A 20,846-nucleotide genomic window follows, 5' to 3' on the forward strand; every position below is an offset into this window, starting at 1 on the left:
TTTGCGAGATGTCTGTGTATGTAGTGGTATAAAGACGTACGTATAAAAAATGAATGCTGTGTTGGCACATAATGAATGTGTTTCCATTATTTTCCTGTATGTCGAATCTTTAAGTACGCATGATATTTTCTAATTATGTATAAAGACTGCCTTGATTCATTACAGTCATGCAGAAGTAGAGTTTTTTGGTATTCCTCTGGCTCACCTAGTGCTGGATGTGATATTTTGCCACCAGAGCAAGACATACCAACCGTTTTGTCCTTTCATTTTAATGCATTATGGTGCCTGCATTTCTGATCCACTCGCTATGAAGACTAATTTGTGATTAACATGGTCAATTAATAGATTGTAATCAAAATGCAGCCTCACTAAAAGCCTCCCACATTCCACATATAAAGGTACAGCAGCTCGGTTTGTCATGTTGTTGTTGTGGTCTTCAGTCCAGAGACTGGTTTGATGCAGCTCTCCATGCTACTCTACGCTGTGCAAGCTGCTTCATATCCCAGTACCTACTGCAACCTACATCCTTCTGAATCTGCTTAGTGTATTCATCTCTTGGTCTCCCTCTACGATTTTTACCCTCCATTCTGCCCTCCAGTACTAAATTGGTGAACCCTTGATGCCTCAGAACGTATCCTATCAACCGTTCCCTCCTTCTAGTCAAGTTGTGCCACAAGCTCCTCTTCTCCCCAATTCTATTCAATACCTCCTCATTAGTTATGTGATCTACCCATCTAATCTTCAGCATTCTTCTGTAGCACCACATTTCAAAAGCTTCTATTCTCTTCTTGTCCAAACTATTTTTCGTCCATGTTTCACTTCCATACATGGCCAAACTCCATACAAATACTTTCAGAAATGACTTCCTGATATTTAAATCTATACTTGATGTTAACAAATTTCTCTTCTTCAGAAATGCTCTCCTTGCCATTGCCAGTCTGCATTTTATATCCTCTCTACTTCGACCATCATTAGTTATTTTGCTCCCCAAATACCAAAACTCCTTTACTACTTTAAGTGTCTCAATCCCTATCTAATTCCCTCAGAATCACCTGATTTAATTCAACTACATTCCATTAATCTCATTATGCTTTTGTTGATGTTCATCTTATATTCTCCTTTTAAGACACTGTTCATTCTGTTCTGCTGCTCTTCCAGGTCCTTTGCTGTCTCTGACAGAATTACAATGTCATCAGCGAACCTCAAAGTTTTTATTTCATCTCCATGGATTTTATTTCCTACTCTGAACTTTTCTTTTGTTTCCTTCACTTCTTGCTCAATATACAGATTGAATAACATCTGGGAGAGACTACAACCCTGTCTCACTCCCTTCCCAACCACTGCTTCCCTTTCATGCCCCTCGACTCTTATAACTGCCATCTGGTTACTGTACAAATTGGAAATAGCCTTTCGCTCCCTGTATTTTACCCCTGCCACCTTCAGAATTTGAAAGAGAGTATTCCAGTCAACATTGTCAAAAGCTTTCTCTAAGTCTACAAATGCTAGAAATGTGGGTTTGCCTTCCCTTAATCTATTTTCTAAGGTAAGTCATAGGGTCAGTATTGCGTCACATCTTCCAACATTTCTACAGAATACAAACTGATCTTCCCCGAGGTCGGCTTCTATCAGTTTTTCCATTCGTCTGTAAAGAATTCGTGTTAGTATTTTACAGCTGTAGCTTATTAAACTAATAGTTTGGTGATTTTCACTTCTGTTAATACCTGCTTTCCTTGGGATTGGAATTATTGTGTTCTCACCTGTCTCATACATCTTGCTCACCAGATGGTAGAGTTTTGTCAGGACTGGCTCTCCCAAGGCTGTCAATAGTGCTAATGGAATGTTGTCTACTCCCGGGGCCTTGTTTCGGTTTAGGTCTTTCAGTGCTCTGTCAAACTCTTCACACAGTATCATATCTCCCATTTCATATTCATCTACATCCTCTTCCATTTCCATAATATTGTCCTCTAGTACATCACCCTTATACAGACGCTCTATATACTCCTTCCACCTTTCTGCTTTCTCTTCTTTGCTTAGAACTGGGTTTCCAACTGAGCTCTTGATATTCATACTAAGCTCTTAATATTCATACAAGTGGTTCTCCTTTCTCCAAAAGTCTGTAATTTTCCTGTAGGCAGTATCTATCTTACCCCTAGTGAGATAAGCCTCTACATCCTTACATTTGTCCTCTAAAGCCTAGCCGTTTGTCATACAGCCTTTAAATGATGCTGTCGTCATGAGCCTTCAATCGTCTTGGAAGCTATAAGAGACGCATGATGCTCAGTGTCTAAAATGTGACGGGTTTGTAGCCATTGTCTGCATCCCCCTCACATATACCATATTTAAAAATGTTAATAATACCAAAAATAACTCAACTTTCAAAAGTACCCTATGCTCTTTCTCAGGGTTCAAACTAACTCTATACAAAATTTCATCGGAATCAGTACAGTGGTGGAGTCATGGAAACTTGGCAGACAGAACTACTGTTGCATTTAACAATACCGGTATTAGTATGAAAGTGTGGATTAAACACATTGAGAATTCAAGAAGCATTGTACTGATTATATTGAATCATATTATGTGGAACATATCAAACAATAAAAGTCTTTTCACAAATATGATAAAGTTCAAAGGTCAAAGTTAAATAGCTTTCACAAGGAGTAATTATTGTTCCATATTTCATGTCATATTCTTCAAACCAATAACTATGTTGTGCTACACACTGACTAAAGTAGCCCATTTTCTTTCCCAGCATTCAAGCTATCCCATACCTTTTGCATTTATAATATTAGTACAGATCTGAAAGTATATCAACACCAGCATTTGAAAATACAACACTGTTGGAGAAATATCAACTTGAACTGAACTCTTTCCTTTAATACAACTAATTTGTTGCTATAAAATTGTCTTGCTTTGTATTAACAGTTTCCAGAGACACACAGTCTAGGAGACATCCAAGCTGTGGTCTCACAGACCACTAGCATTTATTGTTACTCTGTTGCTAATGCATAGTGGTGGGGTAGGAGATTACAGAACTGAGTAGTAATACTTTCTTGAAGCTGACTTTGTTTCCTTTGTCGGTAGCCCCTTGAATATGACATGACCTATACTATTTCTGCTTCATTCATGCTAGCACCTGGGACTTGGCATTATGGACTCAGTAGCCAGATCTATGTCTACTGTTCATGTTATGGATCCTGACTTTGAGAATATTGTTTTAAAATAGTATGAGGTCAATTTAGGAAGTGATGCTGGGCCAGATGGTGACAACAAACTTGAAAGTGAACATAATTCAGTATAGGAACATTGCGAAAGTGAAGTCGAGTTTATTTTGACACCTGTGAATTCCTTGAATGAACTAAGTGATCAAAGTGATGAAGACAGAAGTGTGGAGACTGGATCTTTAGCTAAAGGTTCTGCTAGACACACATTAGGTCAAAACAAATATCATTGGTCATCGAAGCCTCTTCCAAAGATGGACAATGGCATTATTTTTCTGTATGTTGGACATAATTGGAGTGAATGCGTTTGTCCTCACAATTCCTACAAAAATAACACTCAAGTGAACTGGTTTAATTGTTGAAGAAGCTTCTAAACAAGTTGGTAACACCACAGATAAAAAGTGAGAAAACAAGTACAATGCACCCTATGAACTTCATGGATCCTTCACCATGTTTTGGGTGTAGCAGAATGAAGAGTAAAAATCATTGCAGAATGATTGGAAGAAAGCGAAACATGCCCCACCTGTGACCCAAAAAGGAAGAGAAAAACATCTTATACTTGCCACTGTTGCAAAGAAGCCAACCTGACTTGAAATCTGTACAAAAATTACTAGAAAATGCAAAGAAAACCTCCAAGAAGGAAACTAAACACCTAAGAAGTACTAGTTTAATTTTCTTTTTATCAATGTCTTGTGGTAGTTTTATGTTTTATTATTACATGAATAATAACAGTAAAAAGTAAAATTTGGTGCGCAAATTACGCGAGTTTTCATAGTATTAACATCATCATTTAATATTATGTTCATTTGGTACAGTTTTCTGTTTAAATGAGGTTTTTTTTCATAAAAATTAACTTTAAAGTTTATCTGAATATATTTTTTGTGTGGTATTAATGCAACCTTTTAAATGAAATCTGAACTGTTCCTCTGAAATTTTTGAATGCAATATTTACGGCTATGTAACTACAGTGGTCACTCAGACCGCACCTAGGACAGTGTGCGACAAATGACAGCTAAGGTTTAACCGTATGTACAATGCAGCAATGTTTCATCAGACTATTTGGCTGTGTCAGAGTAGTCTTCCTAAGGTAACTTACAACGCCATAAAATGTTAAGAAAATATATCCCGATCAGAATATTTTTTCTAAAAAATAAGGGAAATATATATCTGAATAATCTTTAATCATCCAATTACTTGTTTTGGGTTACAGCAATACTGTGTCCTATTTTAATTTTCTCTCGTCATTTTAGATTATAACTTTTAAATGACAAAAATGTTCTACACTGTTAAGTGTACTCGGTGGAGTAGATAGACAAAATCCAAGGTTCAAGGCCATGTGGACACAATGTGAGGAGTAAGATGTCCACTTCTCTGCACCCCTTAATTCAGCAGCCACCCTGGCTATCAAGGTCTCATCACTGATTAACACTGCTTTACTATTTTTGTTGCTTCATCTGCCTTTTCCCCCTCCACACACTTTCTGTCTTTTGCCATAACATAAAATAGATGTTGATTCAGCATACAGAGAAGTCAAAACAACCTAAGTGAAATTAAAGGCAAGGGTTTGAATGTTGAGAGTGCACTGGAAATTCAACTGTTAGGCACAGAGGAGAGAGCAGATAGGTGGAGAGCACACACTGAAGGCCTCTACAATGGAGATTACTTGCCTGATGACATGATTGAGGAAGAAATGAGATTCAGTATGGAAGACAAATGTGATCCAGTATCTGAGTCAGAGTTCAACAGAACTCTGAAATCACTGAGGGAAATGGCAATTGGTGATTATTATAGTGGGTGTACAGATCTGCTAGTCTGGAGACATACCATCAGACATTTGGAAAAATATCATCCCTACTATAGCAAATATAGTGAGGGCAGATAACTGTGAGAACTATCATACAAACAGCTTAATGGCTCTTGCATCCAAGCTACTAAAAATCTATACAAAAGAATCAAAAAGAAAACTGATCTTATGTTGGATGAAAATAATTTGACTTTCAAAAAAGTAAGGGCACCAGACAGGAAGTTCTGAAACTGCAACTGATCATGGAAGCCAAACTTAAGAAAAACAGAGACACAGTCGTAAGAGTTGCTGAGCTGGAAATAACTAATTAATGGAAAATCTCATATAAAGATGTGAAACAATTACTAACAAAGAGATAGAGGGGCTGGCCAGTACTTATCTCAGCTCAGTACAGCCGATAGAAACACAAAAAACAACCGAAAATTTAAGTTCCTAGTCGCTTCTGCCTTGGTGCCAATGATGGTCATATGCGTGTTTGGCACCGTGCAGGTGAGCGCCACAATCAGGACTGCATACGACGAGGCACACAGGGCCAACACCCGGCATCATGGTGTGGGGAGCGATCTCCTACACTGGCCGTACACCTCTGGTGATCGTCCAGGGGACACTGAATAGTGCATGGTACACCCAAACTGTCATCGAACCCATCGTTCTACCATTCCTAGACCGGCAAAGGAACTTGCTGTTCCAACAGGACAATGCACGTCCGCATGTATCCCGTGCCACCCAACGTGCTCTAGAAGGTGTAAGTCAACTACCCTGGCCAGCAAGATCTCCGGATCTGTCCCCCATTGAGCATGTTTTGGACTGGATGAAGCGCCGTCTCACGCGGTCTGCACGTCCAGCACGAACGCTGGTCCAACTGAGGTGCCAGGTGGAAATGGCATGGCAAGCTGTTCCACAGGACTACATCCAGCATCTCTACGATCGTCTCCATGGGAGAATAGCAGCCTGCATTGCTGCGAAAGGTGGATATACACTGTACTAGTGCCGACATTGTGCACGCTCTGTTGCCTGTGTCTATGTGCCTGTGGTTCTGTCAGTGTGATCATGTGATGTATCTGACCCCAGGAATGTGTCAATAAAGTTTCCCCTTCCTGGGACAATGTATTCACGGTGTTCTTATTTCAATTTCCAGGAGTGTATTATTGTATAATCAAACTGTCAGAGTGTGTATATTCAACGTGTATATGTGTTGAAACAACATGTATCAACTGAAATACCTTAAATGGCCATATCCATAAATAAATATTCTAAAATGTTCAAAAACATTCATTAATAGATGAGAATATCCAGAAAAGCTCGAGAACATTTTAGAATAATCTTTTGCCACCACTGAACAACCATTACAGTACATAATAGTGGAAGAGTGTGTGTGTGTGTGTGTGTGTGTGTGTGTGTGTGTGTGTGTGTGTGTGTGTGTGTGTGTGTGATATTCTTATATTTAACCAATTAAGTGATATTCATCATAAACACAACTGATATGAGCAATGCTGCATGAAGTTAGTGGAGGAAGAGGTTCAAGAATGATGTCCACCAAGATATTTCATCTGTTCCTGTTTTTATTATTACACTCAATAAAACACTTAAAATATGTCCCATTGTAAAGCATTCTGCTAATGTTTTCCACATTTTGTAAAGTTACTTTATCTTTTGGTGAAATCATTCAAATTCATTACCAAGAATCAACTTAGAATTCAATACTACTTACTTTCCTTTATGAACATTTTCAATACCATACTGGATACTACTCACCGGGTCTGAAGTCCTCTTGCGTTCACATATGACACTGACAAATACTGAAGATGGTCCATCCACACCCTGAAAAAGAAAACTGCATTTGAATCATATGAAACAGAATGCTGAGTGTTCAGTATTTCACAACAGTTTAGAAAGGAGTTTGTTTTATGACTGGAGCAAATAAACTAATGAAATTACAAGTTCAAAGTAGCAATTACATGCAGGGCTGTCTTCATTCTAAATGTTTGATTTGTGACTAAATTATCAACTGTTTTTCACCAATTATTACCAACAAAATATCAAGAGAAGTACTCAGTTTCAATCATATGAGAAGAAATTATGCCTGGCAGTGCCCACTGCGCTTTTTAAGAGGAAGCAGTATGCTAGTACTGCACTTCACCCTATGAACCTCATTTACAATGACAATGGTAACGAGCATCACCATTACCGTTATCTACAATTGGCAGCTACAAAGATGACAATATTGAGTATTGACAATGTTTACATACAGGCAACTGATAACACTTGATTCTAAGTCAAATCAAGACCTTTTTACCATTCTTTCCTTTTCTCTTTATTCCATCAGACTCATTTTACATCTGTTCAACATTATTTAATGCAACATAAGACTTCATACTGACAAGCAATTGTAAATGAAGCAGGCACTCAACAACATATGGATCTATTTTTGTAGAAAACTGTTGAATGTCATCACACTTCTAATGACCTAAACAAGTACAGTGTGTGTGTGTGTGTGTGTGTGTGTGTGTGTGTGTGTGTGTGTGTGTGTGTGTGTGTGTAAATCAAACTTATCATCATTGAAACACACATATGGTGTGAGCATTGCTGTTTAGCAGGCACATACACTCAGTCTACACCAACTATTTGCACTATCCTCAAGAGCAAGGACAAGATTAAGGAGACTGATGCTTCAAAGGAAGTGAAAAGAGTATCTAAACAAACGGTTTCATATTCTGGATGATGTAGAAAGGTTGCTCCTTATATGAATAAATTAAATGCAATTGCAAGTCAGCACTGTTAATGAGAAAAACATTTCTGAGAAGGCGAGAATGATTTTTGCCAATCTTGTTAAGATGACACCAGGCTCATCAGTGGCTGAAGAAGTGTTTAAGGGAAGCTGTGGGTGGTTTGAGAAGCTTAAGAGAAGAACTGGCATCCACAGTATTATGAGGCATGGAGAAGCAGCCAGCTCCAACACAAAGGCAGCAGAGAACTTCCTCAGCAACTTCTAGATGCTCATGGATTCTTGCCTTAACAGGTTTTTAATTATGGCGAGACAGGTCTATTCTGGACAAAGATGCCAGAGCATACCTTTATAACAGCTGAGGAGAATGCATTGCCCACTCACAAGCCAATGAAAGACCGTCTTGCACTGCTATTCAATGCCAATGCAAGTGGTGCTTCTTTACCATTCCGAAACTTATCAAGTCTTCAAGAAGTACAAAGTCCAGCAGAGCAGGCTAAATGTGATGTGCAAGTCCAACAACAAGACTTAGGTGACTTGATCTTCTTTATGATTGTATCAATGAAGTGTTTGGTCGTTTGGTGAAAAAATATTTGCTTGAGATGAATCTGTCACTCCATATCTTGCTTTTTATGGACAATGCTCCTGCCCATTCTCCAAGCCTACAAGACCACCTCCTTGAAGAATTTCAAATCATCAATATCCAGTTTTTGCCTCCTATCACCACTCCATTGATATAGACTATGGACCAGCAGATTACTTATAACTTTAAGAAGCTCTACACTAAAGCACTCTTTTAAGCACTGCTTTCAGATGACTGAAGCTACCAATCTCACTCTCTGAAATTTCGGGAAATTTCACTTCAACATCTTTGCCTGCATGAAGATGATTGAAAAGGCATGGGAAGGGTTACCAAGAGAACTCTCACTTCTGCATGGAAGAAGCTTTCGCTGGAGTATGTTGCTGAATGTCACTCTGAGGCACTTGAGGGCACCTGTGGAGTCTGTAGTCAACGAGATTGTGTCTTTCGCCAAGAGCATGGGACTAGAAGTGGATATGGATGATATCGATGAGCTTGTGGAAGATCACAGCCAAGAAACGACGACCAAAGAGCTTATGGAGTTGCAATGTGTTTCACAGCAGGATGTTGTGGAGACGAGTTCAGAGGAGGAGGAGGAGGAGGAGGAGGAGGGGGTAACAGAAAAGCAGCAATCATCTGGTGCAATAAGAGAAATACTGAAAGCAAGATAATCTGTGGCATCATACACTGAAAATCATCACCACAAAGAATCAGCAGCTATGCACACTACAAATTTATTTGCCGATAATGGTGTGTCACATTTTCGCTAAGTGTTGAATCTTCAGCAGAAACAAATTACTATAGATAGTTTCCTCGTAAAAAAGAATTAGTTATGTATCATGAATAATAAAGTATATATTAAAAACAAAGATTCCATGACTTACCCAACGGGAAAGCGCTGGTAGATAGACACAATAAAAAAAACGCGCGTGCACAAGCAGGCAGGCAGGCATTTTTTTTTCTTTAAAAAGAATCCCACATCCTTTCATGTTTCCCTCTCCTTCCCTCTTTTCTGACAAAGCAACCGTTGGTTGCGAAAGCTTGAAATTTTGTGTGTGTGTGTCTTTTTATTGTGTCTATCTGCCAGCACTTTCTCGTTTGGTAAGTCATAGAATCTTTGTTTTTAATATATTTTTCCCATGTGGAATGTTTCTTTCTATTTTATGAATAATAAAGTATGTAACACTGTAGATATAATTCTCTCTGAATAACACAAATAAGATAAAACTTTTAGTGCTTTTTCTGCATGGAACACACATCATATTTTACATTAATTTATAAGGGAAAAATTGTTTTGCTTACAGAGTGTTTCACACTATGAGTAAGATCCTGGAACAAAGTATGCTCACTATGCGTAGCTCCCCTGTAATTTATCAAATGACTCCCGAATGAATGACGAATAAGAGGGCGATATCGTTGCCCTATTCATGAAAAAACTGAATCTATCATCCAGATGTTCCTGCAAGAAAATGCTTTTCTCACTATTTAATGTTTTCTTGCCAGAATATATGTAGTACAGGCATGCACTTAGTTACTTTGTGTTAACTGCCACAAGCATTTTTGTGGAAACATGTATGGAAGTGTTTTAAACCTCTAGTAAGAAGCCACTTAAAAAATTATGGTATGATTTATATAATACTTTCGGAATTCAAATGGATACATAATCTAATGGGATGGTTACACTAGTACCATTCACCAATATATGGACAGTTTCATGCTGTGTATTCTTTATTCTCAGTATCTCTCAGTGTTTAAATACTCATCTCCTAGCAACCATTCAAAATATTTCAGCCGCTATTTACGACTACAATATAATTAGAAATATTTATCTATGATGCTCTGTACGATTATGTTTATCTCTCAACATGTTCATTAGATTTGACTATCTTACTGTATACATACAAAGAACACTATAGGACACAATGAAAAAGACACCTACACATCAGCTTTTGGCTAAAGCCTTCTTCAGAAAAGGAAATACATACCTACATTTATTCATACAAGCAAAATTATTAATTTATTGAATATTCATTTCTACTTACAATTTTTCACATTAAACGTTGAAAGTGTCCCCCCTGTTGTTGAATACACAATATACATCAAATCATGTTTTCACAGACAAAGTCAGGTGGTGTTAGGTCAGGCGATCACGGAGGCCAAAGTCTCTGTGAAATCAAGCAGCCACCACAAACATCAGTAAGCAGTGACATTGAAATGCAAGCTGTATGCACGGTTGCACCATCTTGTTGAAAATAACTGTTCAGTATTTCACTTAACACAGGTTCTCCTATGAATATCACTGCTGTATCATTGTGCGTTTATGTTTTGCTGAAAAATATGGGCCCCACAATCAGACATCTAGAAATTGCAATTCAAACTCCTATTTTCACAGAATGAAGTGATTTGCAGTACTCCACATATGAGAATTTTGCAAGTTCATGTAACCACGCCTCTTCAGCGTTTCACTAAGAATATCCTTTCCATTCTGTTGAACAAAATTTTTGAACCATTGACAATAATGCAGTCTCTTGCCGGATCAGTATTTTTCAGTTCTTGCACAATTGTTGCTTTGTATGGGAAATGTTCTAATTTTTTCCTTACAGCTGTGTGGGCCATTCTGACACTAACATCGATTTCCTAGACAAGTTTTCTTACTGAACTGTTAGGACTCATGGACATTTTATTGGAAATATCGGAATCCTCAGACAAAACACTAGGACAACTACTTCTTGGTGCATCTGTCATTGAACCTATACTTTGAAATTTGTTAACCAAATCTCGTACAGTATAGTGATGTGGGAGTGTTTTCTCTGGGAAAACTGAATTAAATGTTTGACGAACTGAAACTGTGTATTTACTACCAGCTTTGAACACTTATTCAACTAAAAACATGTGTTCTTCAATGGTTAGCAATTTAACAGTGACAAAACAGAACAAATGAATAAAGGAACTAAACTTAAACGTTCACGTCAACACGTAACGACATACACCAATGATACTACTGACGCTGGCTGAGATAAGCAAAACAGTGGAATGTTGGGAGAGTCCACTTGAAGGGAAGTAACCGAGGCAGGCAAACAATCATATGGCACAAGCGGCTAACAATCATGCGGCACTTCGGAAAGACTTTTTGAACACCTGTTATAACTGTTTTTGTTTACCTTGTTTAATTTAACAAGCCAAACAGGGTTATTAACTGGGAAAATTATCTTTTTTATGTTAGAATTTGTCTGTACGTAACATAAAATCTCAGGCCTTGTGGCTGGCAGATTTATCAACATCCTCCCAATAGCCTGTATTTGAGAGCAATTAACTGTTCTCTTCTCCAAGATGGAGGCCTGGGCCGGCTACTCAGCATGTCACAACTGACAGTGAGCTCAAGGACGCTGTCAACAACCGGTTGAAGCAAATGGTGGCATCATTCTTTGGTGAAGGAGTAAAGAAGATGGTATCATGGTTTGATAAATGTTTGAATTTTGATAGCGACTCCATCAAAAAGTTATGAAAACATGTTGGTACAGACTTTATATAAACTAAATTTTATCTATTTTTTTCCTTTAATAGCACATCTGTGATTAATTTATGAATAGTACTTGTTGTGAGATGTAATTTTGGATAGCAAAATCTTTATTTTCAAATTGTTAATAGAACTGATTTAAATTACATACAATTAACAATGAGTAGTCTATGTAATTGTTAACTTTAGTTTTTGCAGGACACAATCATTAGCTACTCACTTCCTTGTCAAGACGGCGAGTTAGTGTCAGGTTCTTTGTCCCAGGGACTATCCTCAGTGGACTATCAATTTCTTGCAGATGGAGTTCTATGTTACCCACACCAAGGCTTGGATCACCCAAAATGTGAAGTATTCCTGCAAAGATGTTAAAAATCTGTAAATAATCTTTAAACATTATTCATGAGAGAGACCATTCATGAAAATGAGAACTACTGCTACTTACTTTTAGGGAGTTTCAATCAGATAACAAGAGCTACTTACTTAGTTTTTCAAGAAGACAAGGGTGGTATGCCAGACCTTGTCAAATTCACATGCTCGCTTTACTACCATTTGACTGGTCAGTGCACAAGACGAAGTGTAACTTTTCAGCAAATTTTCGTACTCACCTCTATTTCTTTGTATCCAACTCTCACAGTATGTGAGACTTCATACACCATTACGCATGCATATATTTCGACAGGGGTGGAAACGTTTTGAAACTGTAAATAAACCACTACAGAGGTATATATACTGCTGATAAAAAGTGAAGTATGCTGAAGGGGATAAGGAATAAATACTAAACTTTAGGGGTTGAACGGGTATGTGATGTTATTGCAGTTATTACAAAATCAAGTCCAATTTACAAAGAACTTTGCAGTGAGTCCATTTCTCAGAATGACATCACACTCCCCTCTGGCCTGAATGCATGCACTGGTGCAGTTGGAAAGGGTGTCAGAAGGCTGTTGTATCCTCTTCAGAGATGAGTTGGATCCACAAGTGTTTTAACTGGACCTTGATATCCTGGATACAAGTGTTGGGATGGACTTAATGTCCAAGCTGGCCAGACACATATTCTATAGGGGATTTATCTGCAGACCTTACTGGCCCTGCGAGTACCTCAGCATCGTGTAGGTAGTTCATACACACACATGCTGTGTGAGGACGATACTGTCCTGTTGAAAAGTAGCACCACAATACTATTGCATGAGAGATAACACATGAGGTGGCAGAATATCTGACATCACTGTGCTATCAGAATTCCCTTACTCACTACCAGTCATGCATGACCCCCGAAGCCATACAAAATGGCACCCCATAGGCCATGAGACCATTCCATTCACAATTATTTTTATATTTATTTTTAGTTTCCAACCTATGAAAGACAAAGAATGGCCAGTGTTATGGCTAGCACTGCTGTTTGTGTGTGTTCATAAAGGGATTCTCAAATAGTGATGCTACTGACAGGACCTGCAATCTTTGGATGTCAAATGGTTCTCACAAGCGTTGCTAAAGAGAAAGATTTCTACTCTGCTTGCTCACTATTGTTTATGTGAACTCAGGGACTTCAAGCATACATAATAGGTATGATAGATACTATTGCCCTGAGTTTATGTTTTACAATTTTTATAACTGAGATAAGAGAATTAAAGATTGAAGAGGAACGATTAACTTGCAGTTGCGGATGGACTGATCTGTTGGCAGTGATTCTTTAGAGGATGTCTGGACAATAACACAGGAGACCAAACCAAGTACAAGGAGTAAGATAAATAATATACAAATCTTGGCTGCATTTGCATAGCTAGTTAGCAGACCTTATCACACCCCAGTGCTGAATTTAGTAACTGACAGACAAGAGAATAACGTGCGCTTCATACACAGTGCTGCAATGCATGAAAAGTGACTCAGTTGCTAGCATCCAGGGCAGTGACTGTATCAGCAGTCAGCTATTTGAAAGAACTGTCAAGAATTTCAAATTGCGTAAGGTTACTGCATGAATGGTTTTATGAGATTATAGTCAGTAGAATTGGACTTGTCTCTTCTCCTTGAGGTGTGGTTAGTAGGTTAATGAGGCTATTGGTTTCTTTTTTCTATGGATACATAGTGCTGTAATTTTGCAAAGTAGTCAAAATGTAGAGAGAGAGAGAGAGAGAGGGAGAGAGAGAGAGAGGGAGAGAGAGAGAAAGAGAGAAAGAGAGAGATAGAGAGAGAGAGAGAGAGATATTGGTGAACACTTGACTATTATAGCCAATCAGGAAAAAGGCAAACATGAAGAAAGAGAAATTATAAATAAGGTAAGGGAAGAAGATTTAAACAAATTACAAAGTATTGTGAAAGCAGATAATATCAAAGTAGACCAACAATTACAACATTTTTCATCTCAGCTTGATAGTAAGTTTTATTATATATTAAATAAAGTAGAAGACAAAGTAACAACTTCGAATGATTCTGTTGCTGAGCTTACAGTAAAAGAGCAATAGAAGAATGTTGAAAGACTGGTAAACTGAACTATGTACTGTGTGTTCAAGCAAGAGACACCGTTAGTGAAAAATGGTAGTTACTGTGTTCAACATGAATTAGAGTCACTGAACAATAATACAGCTGCAGAATACCAGAAGCTCAGACATGAATTATAAAAAGGCTGAGTGAGTGCCCTGTCAGTAAATACTCTTAGGATAACTGGTATGGAATCAATAGAAATGTAAAGATGCAACAAAAGGAATCAATTAGTCATGATCAAGACTCACCATAATACAAGGAACCAGACAGCAGTGTTAAATTTGTTAGAGGGTAAGGACTATACAAGAGAATGAAACATCATCATCTAACAATGTTTATAAGAATGAAGACCAAGGCGAGGTAAATCAAGGAAACAGTGGTAACTTGAGAGAGGATTTAATGTTTTCTATAGACAAAGGAACAGTACAAAAATTTCCAAAATTTGATCCTCATGGAAAAACCCATCAGTATTATTTTTAAGTTCTTTCCACTGAATTTTGTGAACAGTTTAGGATGATAAAGAGAAGATATGTTTTAATGTTTCAATCACATTGAGGGTAATGCACATCAATGGAGTTTATTAAATGTATACCAATTCGAGCCCTGTAAGGAGGTGCAAGGTTCAGTGATGCAACTCTGATAGCCTCTCCTGTGCAAATGTCAACCTCACCTTTGCATGGTGTACCCATTACCACAGATGAGGCTCCGGCAACCTAGTACTGGTGGCATAGCCAAACTGGACAAACAGAATTATAGAAAATGGCACTCGCCCCCATATTGGTTTGAAGAGTAAAGGGACCAAACTACAAGGTCATCAGTGCCTTTTACTCATGTATTCCAGGGAGAAAGTAAAAAAGGCATAAAATTAACTGGGAACCATTCTGAAAGAGAAGACAAAAGATGCAAACCAAAAGGGGAAAATGTGCACTTAAAGGAAGAAAGCGGTGGAAGGTATTAAAATAATATAGCACAGGGCCTGAGCTGGTTGATCACAAAAATAAAAGGGATGCACCAGCCACTCTCTAACATACTGAAATCTCCAGCCAAAAAAACAAAGGCTGGAGAAACACAAACAGGGTAAAGACTAACATCAAGGCAAACCAACAGCAAAGAAACAGTGAGGAAGAGTTAAAAAAGAGTGAGGGTGAAGGCCTGGGAGAGAATGCCAGACGCCCACCCATAGATTGAGTGATAAAAAGGTAGAACTAGACCAGCTGTTGAGGCATTTTCTCCTGACACCATAGGCAGTGTGGCAGGAAGATTAAGCCTGCCTCAGGGTGGCTAAAATTGAGCAGTCAAGTGGGAACCGCAGCAATGATGAGATGGGTCCTCGTGATATAGGAGGTCACCGTGAGTCATCCAAGTCAATGCAGAGCCATCAAAGGACAACAGAGTCCCTGGAAGTGGTTCACATGGATGACCTCCACACATTTGTTGCCTCCTTGATAACAGTTTATTTGTTCTACTGACAGTATCCCAGATCCCAAAAACTTTACAGTGTAAGACCAATCGGAGATTAGTCTCCAGTGTGCTGATCTCTAGGGTTGGTTTACTGGTAGCTTTTTTTGGCCAGCCTATCAGTAAGTTCATTGCCTGGAATTCTGACATGTCCTGGAGTCCAAATGAAGGACCCTGGCATTCCACAGTTTTCGAGGGCATAAAGAGACTCCTGGATAGTGATTACCAAAGGATGGCGAGGGAAGCACTGGTCGAAAGCTTGTAGGCTGCTTAAGGAGTCACTACAGATGACAAAGGACTTACCTGCGCAGGAGTGGATATGCTCAGGAGTGAGAGAGACAACTACCAACTCTGCAGTGAAAACACTCCAGCTATCAGATAAGGAGTGCCATTCAGCACATCCAGCATGAGCGTAAGCAAAACCAATGTGACCATCGACTGTCGAGCCACCAGTGCAGACTATTTCTGAACCCTAGAACTTGCCAAGAGTAGAGAAAAATTGCTGGTGGAGGGTCTCAAGTGGAACCGAGTCTTTTGGACCTTACAACAGGTCCAGAAGAAGCTGTGGCCAAGGCATTTACCATGGAGGTGTACGTGAGAGGACGCAGAGGAAAGGTGGCAGAGGGAAAGACTCAAGTTCTATGAGTAAGGACCGGTCACAGACTGAAACTGAAATCCCCCATCTGGGCCACTGTTGTGGCCGATGTGTAGTCTTTTTACGGGAAAAGGATACGGTAATTTGGATTTTGAGGTGAACTACAAACATGGGAGGTATAAAGCACAAGCAGTTGTATCCTGATCTGCAATGGAGGAACTCCACCTTCCACAAGGAGGCTGTTCACTGGGCTCGTTTGCAAAGCTCCCATTGCAAGTCGAACTCCACAGCAGCGCTTCTTCCTTCTTCTTGTAGACAGAGTAAACAGCTTGTCTGACACCAATGTCCCATAAGGTACCTTAGCAAGGAGTCCTGTACACTCTGCTATACCCCATGTCTTCCAACCCAAGATGTTAGCGCCTGGAGTGAGATCAATATCAATTGCCCTCAATGTCTTGCAAATAGGAACACTGCACCACCAGTGACGATGATATCCACGTCGCGGAGGCATTGCTGAGGCACATTAACACAAGACTCCTTACTAAGTTTCCTTATGGGACATTGGTGCCAGACAAGCCGTTTACTCTGTGCCTGGCGGCCACAATGCTGAGAGTGATGCTGAACCGTATGCCACCCTCCCGAAGTCAAGATGGGACTGCACAAGGGCTTTGTGCAGGTGCAGCAGTGTAGGGTGATCTGCACCCCAGGCAGTGTAGCTAAGGCATTGAAGAATACTGAGATGCTGCCAGCAGATTTCCTTAAGCTGATGAAGATGGGAAAGCCAAATTACATGGGAATTAAAAACCAGTCCTAGAAAGTGATAGGTCTCTACTACATAGTTGGTCACTGAGGTAAAGTTCTGGATGTGGGTGTGGGTGGATGACAGAAGTGCATGATGCAAGTCTTGGAGCACGAAAACTGAAAGCTGTGAGTGATAGCCCCATGACTGTGTCTTTCATATGGCTCCCTGCAGTCAGTGTTCAGCCACACCAACAATAGAAGAGCAAAATGAAATACAAAAGTCGTCAGCATATAAAAAGGGTGATACAGAGGATGTGACTGCCACTCCAATACCATTAATGGCCACTAAAAAGAGCCCTGCGGGACCCCATTCTCTTGAATATGGAGGGGAACACTTTGAAGCACCGACTAACTCTGAAGGTGTGGAGTGACAAAAAGTTCTGTATAAAAACCATGAGCTGGCCTCGGAGACCCCACCTGTGCAATGTAGCAAGGATGTGGTGGTGCCAAGTGGTGTCATATGCTTTCATCAGGTCACGAAAGACAGCAATAAGGGGTTGGCAGTGGGAAAAGGCCATTTGTATGGCAGACTCCTTGGTTGGAGCAAGTGCCAAGGCTCAGAGGTGGTAGCCCCACTGTGGCAATTGGTGTTGTAGGCTAACAAGACACAACTGCTTGAAATTAATATGTTAAAGAAACTAAGAGAGCCTGTTGGATGGTTGGGCTTCATCAAAGCCCTATGCTCTGCAGAAGAGCAACAGGAAATAAGCCAAGTACATCAGGTTGAGTCCTATACTCAATCTGAAAGGAATTTAAAAGCCCAGTTTTGGTCATCTGGTGTGCAAAAAAAGATGGTTGTTACAGTTTTTGGGACCAAGAGTTTGCACTGATTCGTGGGGTGGATACAGAAACCTCACAGAGTAAGAGTAAATGTAGTAACATATTGACTGAAGACAGTGTGTGGGGGAAATGAAGCAGGTGAGGAACTTGTAAAGGCCAACAACATGCTGCCAGACCAAATAAAATTAGTTATAAAATAAAAAGAACTTGAAACCATTCATAACAATTTACACATAAGAGTAAAGGGATAGCACCAAAGGGAACTATATGAGTGTACTGAGGGAGAACCAACCCTCGAAACAACAAATGGGCAGAACAGAGAGATTAAGAAAAAGCAATAGACAAAAATGGTTAATGCAAAAATTAGAAAATAAGCTATAGATTACTATACGAAATTTAATCAGAAAGCAGATTTTCCAAAATATTAGGTAAGAGAATGAGTATTGTTAAGGATTCACATGATTATGATAAAATGGGTAGGCAAATTAAGAAATTTTTCAATCTTCGTCAAAGATCATTTGAGGCGAAAGAAATTCGACTTCTCAATGCACTAGTTAGTAAAGACCCCATGTCACAACAAAAATTAGGGCTATACATTGGGTATGATTTTAAAAAGGATGTAGCTGACTTGCCTAACAATAAAAAAAGACTGCATATAATAGAACATAACAAAAGAAGAAATAAGCCAAATAGCAGAAAAACTAGTCCAGGGGAAAGTTTGAGACTCAAGAGGAAATGATTTGGTTGGTTTGTTTGATGAGAACAGGGAGGGAGGGGGGACTGTGAGACTTGGGTTGCCCCAGAGATGCTTCTCAGTATGAGACACCAGCAATGCTGCCAACCTTTCCTGATCCCAATACCATACCATGATCAAGAGAACGGCGATGACACCATGGGGAGAAGACACAAGAAAAGTGGAAACAAAATGGCACAAAAGATCACACAAAATGTATAGAAAAGGGGCAGGAGAACCAGCCAGTGTGAAGGCAATCTCAAGACCTCCATAAGCAACACCTATGCTAACTGAGGGTCTCCAATTCCAGAAGGAAATTCAGGTTAACATTGGAGGACAAACCACTTTCGCAAAAAAAACCAAGGTTGGACATAACCAAGTGAGGGTTGTCCACTAAAACACAGGACAAGGAAGATGGGAGGGTTTATTTAGTGCAAAAGACCAAAAGATGGGGACAGCACAGCAAAATGTGCTTCACCATGGGGGAGAGCCCTGCAGGTACAATAGGGCAATTGGGGGGGGGGGGGGGGAGGTTCATTGCAGAGTAAAAAACCATGGGTCAACATAGTATGACTCATACAGCTGAACCGATAACTGAAACCACACTCCTTTCACTTATCTGAGACTGCAGACACGTGTGCAAGTTGCATTTGCATGATCGATTTTTAGCTCAATGGGTTGGCATATAATATGAAATTATGCACAGTGTATGAACCAGCATGCCATTTAAAAGATGACATTCAGGCAGACCACTTCCCATCAACACTGATCAATGACAATTAACTGACTACATCTGCAACCTATGAACTGACTGTCAGTAGATATTCATTACAACAAGCTGGTCCAGACGCAACTATAGGATACACAATTACTAGACCAACTATGCAACACCACAACCGACTTCCAAATCAAATGTTACACAATTCCTGGTTTGTCAACATAAGTCATGTGTGATGTGTCACAGAGCACTTAAGATTCCTTTTCTAACTCATTACAAGGAAGGCTATTTTCTACTGACTGCACAGTTGTCACATCCATGTGTGTGTCCATCTGAAAACTGATCATGAACCATTTTGTATGACTGAATATCAAATGTAATTGTAAGCCTTGTATCAAAGCTTGTACAGCCTGCAAACCCACTAACGTAGGCTGGCATGCACAGCTCAAACACAGCTGCTATTCGATACTTGAAGATCACTTCCAGGATGTGCACCTGGATCTGTTTGTGAGCACTCCCTGAATCAGGTGGCTTCCACTACATTTTTCAGCTGTCAGTTGTGTTGTCCATTGTGTGGAAGCCATGCCACATTCAGATGCCATGCCAGAATCCATGGAGAAGGCATTTGTTCCCTTACAGATGTTCCTTTTTGGTTGCCCTTACCCTATCACGACTGATCAAGTCCACCAATCTGAATCCGCACTCTCCACCAAACACTGCAACTTGGGTGGGATTCAGGGGCTCCAAACCACAGCCTGCAATCATCAAAGCAATTGTTTACTGGAGCACTGGCACCACATACTTAAAATAGTGGTCATGTGTCACAGAGGTGGTTGGATGGAATATCTGCTGTGTATGCTCTTAGACATGTGTCCAGTGTATAATGAGCCCTCCACAACTCCTAAATGGTGAACCTCTTACACTACTGGCAGACACTACTTAGTATCATGAATGCAACTGCCAATGGACAAGGAACTCCATCATCTGCTAGATCAATCTGCACATCACACACCTCAGGATACCACCCCTGCAGGCACACAGACTACACAAAATCCTTTCATAAACCCCTAAAAGACTCAAATGATGTTATGCTGAGGGAACCACCTTATTCCGGCCCCCAAAAACTGATTAAACAAAGCGACAACACCTTCATACAATACTGCAATGTCTGTGTTGGTCAGGGGTACGATACAATGTTCCTTCAGACTCATGGCTGACAACACATGGCAGTTTGGTCAGGCCATGAAGCATGCTCATCTAGCATAATGGTAAGGTGACTGCTCGCGAGAGGTGAGAAATCTGGTTTTGAATTTCCGTCCAGTACAAATTTTCGATGTTGCTACTCCATTATACTAGTGATGGTTGTCCACATTTGCAACTGTAAATACATTTCTTGTACACCTTTAATATTCTACTCTATGGAAAACTGTCAGATGTTAAAG

The 20,846-nt window shown here is 39.7% G+C and overlaps 1 protein-coding gene across 1 annotated transcript in view; it reads right to left on the bottom strand.

The window, feature by feature from the left end:
- LOC126337022 (fat-like cadherin-related tumor suppressor homolog) overlaps positions 1-20,846 on the bottom strand; it is a 304,620-nt gene that overhangs the window by 55,082 nt on the left and 228,692 nt on the right. Inside the window, exons 4-5 of the mRNA XM_050001295.1 lie at positions 12,065-12,198; positions 6,778-6,843 (exon numbers count right to left, since the gene is read on the bottom strand). Of these exons, the coding sequence (XP_049857252.1) occupies positions 6,778-6,843; positions 12,065-12,198 (200 nt within the window). The remainder of the gene's footprint in view (positions 1-6,777; positions 6,844-12,064; positions 12,199-20,846) is intronic.

Source organism: Schistocerca gregaria, chromosome 2 (assembly GCF_023897955.1).
Source record: "Schistocerca gregaria isolate iqSchGreg1 chromosome 2, iqSchGreg1.2, whole genome shotgun sequence".
In the NCBI taxonomy this organism is placed as follows: domain Eukaryota; kingdom Metazoa; phylum Arthropoda; class Insecta; order Orthoptera; family Acrididae; genus Schistocerca; species Schistocerca gregaria.